General features: G+C 32.0%; 1 protein-coding gene across 1 annotated transcript in view; it reads right to left on the bottom strand.

Moving 5' to 3' along the window:
* cunh12orf56 (chromosome unknown C12orf56 homolog) overlaps nucleotides 1-8,854 on the bottom strand; it is a 13,242-nt gene that overhangs the window by 1,147 nt on the left and 3,241 nt on the right. Inside the window, exons 3-10 of the mRNA XM_016270323.1 lie at nucleotides 7,573-7,612; nucleotides 3,981-4,278; nucleotides 3,131-3,219; nucleotides 2,905-3,049; nucleotides 2,726-2,814; nucleotides 1,156-1,245; nucleotides 980-1,076; nucleotides 729-794 (exon numbers count right to left, since the gene is read on the bottom strand). Of these exons, the coding sequence (XP_016125809.1) occupies nucleotides 729-794; nucleotides 980-1,076; nucleotides 1,156-1,245; nucleotides 2,726-2,814; nucleotides 2,905-3,049; nucleotides 3,131-3,219; nucleotides 3,981-4,278; nucleotides 7,573-7,612 (914 nt within the window). The remainder of the gene's footprint in view (nucleotides 1-728; nucleotides 795-979; nucleotides 1,077-1,155; nucleotides 1,246-2,725; nucleotides 2,815-2,904; nucleotides 3,050-3,130; nucleotides 3,220-3,980; nucleotides 4,279-7,572; nucleotides 7,613-8,854) is intronic.

Here is an 8,854-nt window from a genome sequence, read left to right as displayed (position 1 = left end):
TATGCACCTGATTTGCTGCTTGGTTATTATCAATTATTAATGATGCACAATTATTAATAACGGTTCTTCTTGTGATATCAGTGTTGAAAATTGTTGTAAAAATTTATTTTTTTTGATGAACAGAAAGTTCAAAAGAACAGCATTTATTTTAAATATAAATAGTTTGTATTATAAATGTCTTCCCTGTCACTTTTGATCAATTTAATGTGTCCTTGTTAAAAAAAATTTTTTTTTTTTTTTTTTAAAGAAACATATGACCCCAAACTTGTGTATGGTAGTGTATCATGGTTTTCCAAAAAATAAATAAATAAATAAAATATAAAATAAAAGAATAATAATACAAATAAGCAGCGAAAGCTGATTTCAACATTGATAATAATAATACTAAATGTTTTACTAAATGTGAATTTCTGACGGATCATGTGACACTGAAGACTGGAGTAATGATGCTTAAAATTCAGCTTTGATTACAGAAATAAATTACATTTTACAATATATTCAAATAGAAAACAGTTATTTTAAATTGTAATAATATTTCACAATATTACAGCTTTTTACTCTTTATTATTATTTTTATTGTTTATTATTTTTCATAAAAGAAAATAAATGCAGCCTTGTTGAGCAGAAGAGACTGCATTCAGAAACATGAAAAAAATGTAAATTAAATTTTATTTATAATGATTTTTTTGAAACAAATCTATACACATAGATGAGATAATGCTACTCACCTCCTGACAGAACACAACCAGCTCAAACAGCAGTGCAGATGCCGCATCCAGATAGTCTGCCTGCAGCTGCGACACACAAAGACGCTTCATTATCATAAATTACATTTCATTATTATAAATCAATTGATCATAAACAAGATACGAGTGGAAGAAAACAAAACAAAAAAGAACTTATTTCATCTTTTCCTTACACCTGGGAAGCAAGGGTGAGTATATGATAACCAAACCTTTCACTTTTCCATTATTTATACCTTATTAAGTGAAGATTTCGAGGCATCAGTGGAGTCTGGCAGCTGGAGATCTGGATCACGCACTAAAGCCAGCAGCATGTTCTCTGTAAGAGCTCCCCTGTGTCAAACATCAGCCATTGCTCAGTGAAATAAGCTGAAACGAGTGCGCTGGTATTACTGGAGGAAGAATCACTCACTGTTTGGCCGTCAGCATGCTGAGCCTCGCCGCTTCGATCTCTGTTTCTCTGAACATCAGGCTTAATATCTGAACCACCAAAGTACACAGCCTGCAGGACAGAGAGACACGTCAGACAGAAAACCTACAGCAGTGGTCATGAAAATTTGCTCTGCGATGGGTTTGAAGTTGAGAAATGTCAACCTGAGAACACTGTAAAACTTGTTGTAGAAGTTCTAAACACAGACAGTTTAGCTTGTTATGAGTCTGAAATGTCTGGTTTTCTTGTTGTGATCATAACGTTTCGTGATTATTTTCTTGTCGTAATTATAGCGGTTATAATGCTAGGAGAGGAGGTCATTCTGACTTTGCTATGACAATCTGGTGCTTCTGAATCAGCTACTGTTTTCTTATTAGTTTAAGTATTTGCTATTGACTGTTCAAATGCGCATCATGTGTGCGTGTGTGTGTGTGTGCACGCGTGTCGGAAGGAGGGACTTTGTAGAAAACGAAACGTTTGAGAGAGGCGGGGCATAGAGGACTTACAATAATGTACAGTATTTGAAAAATAATGTGTTTTGAACATTAAAGCATGTCAACATATTCTGTTACACCAAATAATGATCTTTAAAAAAGCATCATATGACCCCTTTAAAGGTTACCAAAACATTACAACACTTTATTTTCTCCCAAAATATAACTATTATTTGAACGTTTACTTTTAATATTCTAAAAATGTTAAAATGTCTGGTTTTCTTGTTGTGATTAGAATGTTATTTAAAGGTTACTAAAATGTTCTACTAAATGTTATTTTTAGCCAAAATATAACATAGTTTGAACGTTTCATTTTTATATTCTAAGAATGTTTTAATTTTCTTGTTGTGATCAGAATGCTATTTAAAGGTTACAAAAATGTTTCTTGCAATGTTCTACTAACATTATTTTCACACAAAATATAACATTATTTGAACTTTTTTTAAAAAGTCCAGTTTTCGTGTCGTGATTAGAACATTATTTAAAGGTATTTAAAGCATTTCTTAAACGTTCGACTTAATTTTATTTACCCAAAATATAATGTTATTTGTACGTTTATTCATAATATTCTAAGAACATTAAAATGCCCAGTTATCGTTGTGATTGCAACGTTATTTAAAGGTGACTAAAACATTTCTTAAATGTTCAAATAATGTTATATTTGGGGTAAAAATACAATTTAGAACAACATTTATTTTTAATATTCTAAGAACATTAAAATCACCAATTATCTTGTCATGATTAGAACGTTATTGAAATGTTACAAAAATGTTTGAATAATCCTCAAATTCAAATAACATCATAGGAACATTACGAAAATGTTGATCTCAGAATGTTTTCTCTCAACATTAAAGTTATAAGAACGTTCCATAAACATAACGTTAAGAATGTTTTCTCCTAAAGCAATAAGCCCCAGAGTCAAGGACCGGAACTATCCGTTTTATAATAACATTTCTATAACTTTGCAAAAACTTCAGTGAAAGCTGTGAGAACATTTCCTGTCAGCTGGGTATCTCATGCATAGGTTATATATGCATGAGCTGCATTTGGAAGCTTACAGAAGTCTGTCAGCTGTGTGAACTCCCTCCTGGCCGCCCTGAGAGCTTTCCGACAGCGTTTTCACCAGGAACGGATAAAGGTCCGGTGACTGAGGAGCAAAAAAGAAGGCTTTTGTGAGGGAATTTTTCCTTTTTGGATGAAAAGTGCATGCATTGGGATAAAGACAGCTGCATGTTACCCTCCAGAAGAGTTTCTTGATGGTGGGGTTGCGGTTCGTGGCCGTGTGCAGCTCCTGCAGGAGTAAATACAGACTCTCCAGGCTGATGTTCTCCTGCAGCAGCTCTCCGCTCAGCTGACTGAACAAGTGACACGTCCGTTCCCAGCTGGAAACACATTAACAGACGCTTTCTTAGCCTGCCCATACACACATAAACGCAAGCTGTTCAGCCAGAAAGACGCAGTACCTGATTTTCTGATATTTCTGTTTCTGGGGAGAAGAGGAGGATATGCCACATCTCTTCCTGTACACTGGGTCCAGCATCAAAGTTGATCGCTACAAAAAAATAAAATAAAAAATCAGCAGTTTGGTTTTTAATTATGAATATAAAATTAATAATAATAATAATAAATTAATGATATATGATAAATATTTGTAAAATCTTGGCAAACCCCAAGAAAATGTAAATAAGATTAAAATTATATAAGATTAAAAACTAAAGTTAAGATAATTGTATTATTTTATTTTATATTATGAATAATATGAATTTTATTTATTTAAAAAATAAGGGAATCGATTTTGTTTTAAAATATTTAATAACAATAATTATTGTTGTTAATAATAATAATAATAATTTATTATTAATATGTTAAAAACTATTCATGGCCAGGTCAAAATCCAACAAAATGTCATTATATTCAAACTATTATAAATAAAAGTTTTTTAAGAGACAAGATAATCATTTTAATAATTATTATATATAATAATAATTGTATTATTTTCTTAATATCAATCATTTTGATAAATAATATTTAATAACAAAGTTTTAATAACAATCAAAATAAATATTTCTTAAATCATTTGATGTCATTAATCATTAAAATCATCTTTTTTAGCAATACTTTATCACTTTACTTTTTAAAACAGTGAAAGTATTTTATTTGAGCCTTTCAGTTTTAACCTTTATACCATTGCAATGCCTTGCATAGACTTCCATTATATGTGTAGTACTTACAATGTGCAACAATGGTCAAATACAAAATGAATGTTGGCCATTAAACACAAAGCGAGTAGAAACTGACTCCACAAACACTTACTATGATGTAGCTGCTCCAGGAGCTCTGCAGGTGGAGGTATATTCGTGATGATGGAGACACAGCATAAAGGTGTAACTCTTCCTCTTTCTCCTCCTCCTGCTCCTGCTCCTCAGTTGATGCTCTCCTCATCAGTGCTGTCGGGACTGAAGCGCTGGGACTCTGCCGCTGGTCACTGGAGCTGGAGGAGTGAGCGGGAGACGTATTAAACACAGCCAGAGCCAAAACATCCGGGTTCGGACAGGAAGCTGAACGTCTCTTCGGAATGACGCTGCCTTCGTCTTCCTCCAGACCACCATCACTATAACAGACAAACATATATATGTATTTTTAGGGCAAGTCAAACATGTCGAGGTGATTAAGATCTTAAAGGGGTACAACAGGTCACCCAAAAATTACATTTCTGTCATCATTTCCCACCCTCATGTTGTTTTCAAACCTGTTTGAGTTTCATTCTTCTGCTAAATGTAAAAGAAGATATTTTGAAGAATGTTAGTGAACAAACAGTTGTTGGTAGCCATTGACTTCTATAGTATGGAAAAAATATTGTGGGAGTCACTGGGGAGCAGAAACTGTTTGCTTACCCACATTCTTCAAAATGTCTTCTTTTATGATGAAACTCATACAGGTTTGCTGAATAATTGGTGACAGAATTATCATTTTTAGGTGAACTATCCCTTTAAGACTTCATTAAAAGCATAGCGAAGAAAAAAGTAAAAAAAAAAAAAAAAAGAAATTATTATTATATTTTTTATCGCTAATAATATAAATATATATATAAAAAAATTGTTTTAGTTTTGGTTTTAAATATTAATATTACATTAATAGTATTATCAATAATAATCATATTAATATATAATATTATTAATATTTTATAAATGTTATGACATGGAAAACAGGGCTATAAAAGTAAAATCATTAAACAATTGTTACTTGAAATAATATAAATGTTAAATAAAAATAAAATAAAATATAAAAAAAAATATTTTATTTCAACTAGTTGGCAAGGAAACATTAAAATGAAACTAAAAGTGAAATAAAAAATAATTAAAAGTTATATAGACATAAAAAATAAAAATACTAAAAATGTCACTAAAATTAAAGTATAAAAAATAAAAACTAATTCAAAATATTTATAAAAACTATAGTTCAGTACATTAAAATAAAATAATAAAATAAAATAAAATAAAAGTGTTTAAAATGAGGTTTAAATTTGAAGTTTCAATTTTAAGAGTAAGATGGCCTCACATGTGCTCAAGGCCTCAAACTCTCAAAGGTTCAAACTACTGTAGAAAATGAACAAAAATACTTCAGGGGTTAACTTTCTAATGAACTGGTCTAAGATAGATCTATTTATAATGAAGCGGATCTCTTCAAAGAGCTCCTCTGAACTGTAGAATTGAACAGAGCCTTTGATGAAGCAGCACAAAAGCTACTTCTGCTTGCAACTCCTCAATCTAGCTGCACTGACAGAACATTTCCATGAGGAGGCGCACAGAACTTCACGGTTTGGATGCCAGACAAATGTCTTTCCGTCCCATCATCATCATCCTCCCATTTCAATCTCCTCTAATAGGATGCAGGATAAAGAGAAACACTTTCCATACGCCTCAACCTCCTCACTATTCCCCCAGTGGAAAATGCCCACAAACTGACCTACTTTTCCTTCTCATACTGAAGCCTAAAAACTGCTCGCCGACCGTGTCTGTACAACCGCACACCACCGATTCAATAAAACCTTCATTTGATAGTTACATTATGGAAAAGCTGCCTTTAAATCAGGTTTAAAGCACTTCCCATGTGGTTTACTCCTCAATGGCGAGTGCTCACAAATATGTGCTAAACGTGAACTAATGGTGTCCCTGGGGTCAGGTTCGACTCTCATGACGCCAATCCTCCTCCTCTGCTCACCGTGGTAAAGCCATGGGCTGTCAGCAGTGAAAAACGCATCATGTGCAGCAGCGCCGGTCAGTTTTGGAAACCAAGTGGTTTTCAGCATTCAAATTTTCCAGCTTTCGTTATGAATATCAGGGTTGTTACTGTTAACTAAAACTATAACTAATAAAAACAATTGTTAATTGAAATAGAGCTGAAATACAATTTACATAATAGATGACGAACTTTAAAATGTTGCTTTGACAGCTAACTGAAATAAGTACTGAAGTTACTCAATAAAAGCTAAAACTGAAATAAATATTTATATATATATATATATATTTAAATAATAATAAAAATGACAAAAGTGTGAACCAGAATTGTACAAAATAAACAAATAAATAATCAAAATAAACTAAAATTAAATACATACAAAAATAATACTTAAGTTATTACTTAAGTCAAAAGTTATTTTAATATCATTGAGATACTTTCTATTAATATTTTACATTTGTTTTTATTTTTAGATTTTCCATTTTAATTGTCGTTCATTTTGGTGTGTGTTAGATTTCGTTTTTCAGTATGTCTATTTTAATTTATGATTTCATTGTTTAATGTCATTCATTATTATTTTTGTACATTAACATGAAAACGAGAAGTGTTGAAAATAAAACAAAAAAGCTGAAATGAAAAAAAACGGTTAAGTTTACGTTTTTTTTGTTTACATTTTAATTTATTCCAGTTAAAATTGATTTTATTTTATTTTAGAAGTGACAAAGGTTTTTATGGTCTTGGTTTCAGTGAACTATAATTACCCCGATAATGCTAAAATAACACATATTGTAATTATATAGCCAGAAAATCTGCATAAAACCACAAACGCAACACTTAATTCACTGTGAGCGGTTTCCAGTTTACTTTCTTTTCTCTGCGTTCATTAAACATGCATAAGAAACATGACCTGTGTGCTCTCCTCATTTCCTCTTCAGACGCTCACATTGCACCACATTGTTTCAGAGAGCAACATGCTCTGTAAAGTACAACAACTATGTTACTGCAAATAGGATTTTAATCGAATAAATGCAAACAAAATTAAAAGGAACATTAAATTCTAACAATTTTTTCCCACAACCCAATAGGCCTATTAGGATTTAAATGTAACATATTTTCAATTTGATATCATTTTATTTTCTTCTTAATTTCTTAAACTGCAGTGCAATAAAATACAAAAAGTCACTAAAAAGTCAACGTTTGATCCATTAAATGCTTTCTTTTGCATGTCACTGGACAAAAGCCCAAGACACATTTTTTGTGATGCTAAACAATTCAGCTTGATGACATTTCAGCAGTATTATAAATCATAATACTATGTATCTATGATATCTTAGCACAGACAAGAACTTAATCAATTTAGTTTCTAAGCAGCGAAGCACAACACAACGCGTCCCGTGTGATACAGACCGAGCAGTGGGATTCAGAATAGCTCTGCATTTATTAAGGGCCAGAAAATCTGCATAAAACCACAAACGCAACACTTAATTCACTGCGAGCGGTTTCCAGTTTACTTTCTTTTCTCTGCGTTCATTAAACATGCATAAGAAACATGACCAGCGGTTGGTTTAATATGATCGCTACAGAGTCTGTTCGCTCTGAGAGGCAGTAAAAGAGATAAAGCGTTAGAATGACTCATCCCAGCGCTCGTGTCAGGTGAACACTTTACCTCATTGATGTGGGAGAGACTCTCCAGCTGGGACTCACGCCTGCAGGATCAGAAAACACAATTACTTCTATTTCACGCTTAGGTGCATCTGAGATGACCATTTGAAATCTTCATGAAATGTACAACTACATTTATACATCTGGCGGACGCTGTCATTCAAAGTGACTTAGCTTGCATTCAAGTTACACATTCACATGTTATCCGTTCTTGCTTGCTGTGGGAATTGAAGCCATGACCTTGGCGTTGCTCTACTCTTTGAGCTTCAAGTTTCAATCTATCCTGAGCTTAAAAACATCAATGTCACATTATTTATCTCTGCAATTTATACAGACAATTACTTGAATATATCTCCTTGCTGATAAATATTGATGTTTTTAAGGTGCAAAAAAGTGGTGTAACTCTCCTGAGACAAAAAAACTTGTGGTTTGTATAAACTATTTTTGTTTAATATACTTATATAATTAAATAACTTTTAGTATTGTTTATTAAAAATATAGATATTACCGTTTCCACATATTGTATTATTTTAACATAATATTTAATAATTTAATATTTTTTTAAAAATATTATTCAATGTTTGATGTCATAATTCTAACAAATGTATACAAAAATAAATAAATAAAAACTTTTAAAAAACCTTGCAGTTTGGCATATGATTAACTTTTAGTATTATTTATTAAAGAAAAATATAGATATATACAGTTGTCCCATATTTTATTAATATTTAATAATCTCATATTTTTTTTGAATATTATGATTATGTTTTGAATATAAAAAGACATCATTCTAAAAATTTATTTGACCTTGAAAAATGTAAAAAACTTAAGATATGTTATTAGTTTTCGAGTCACTTAAAGGGGTGGTTGATTGCGATTTCACTTTTTTAACGTTAGTTAGTGTGTAATGTTGCTGTTTGAGCATAAACAATATCTGCAAAGTTACGAAGCTGAAAGTTCAATGCAAACGGAGATATCATCTTTTAAAATTCTGGCAGTTTAATGCCTACAAAAACGGCTGGTAGGGACTACAACAAGTTACTTCCCGGGTTCGTGACATCACAAACCCTGATAAACCCCACCCTCGGGAAAAGGCAGCAAAGGGGGCATGGCCATGCTGTGCTGCTTTAGAGAAGAGGAAGAGAAAACTAGAGGTGCACGTAAAAATCTATTCATATATGAATGGCGATTCTGTCTTCTAACGATTCTAATGGATTCACAAAATTCAAAATCAATGTTCTAAAGCAGCGGTTCTTAATACTGTTCCTCGCGTCCCCTGCTCTGCA

This window comes from Sinocyclocheilus grahami, unplaced genomic scaffold (assembly GCF_001515645.1).
Source record: "Sinocyclocheilus grahami isolate Dianchi unplaced genomic scaffold, SAMN03320097.WGS_v1.1 scaffold56.1, whole genome shotgun sequence".
Taxonomy (NCBI): Eukaryota; Metazoa; Chordata; class Actinopteri; order Cypriniformes; family Cyprinidae; genus Sinocyclocheilus; species Sinocyclocheilus grahami.
Note: the sequence above shows the minus strand (reverse complement) of the source record. Positions and strands in the feature narration are given on the sequence as shown.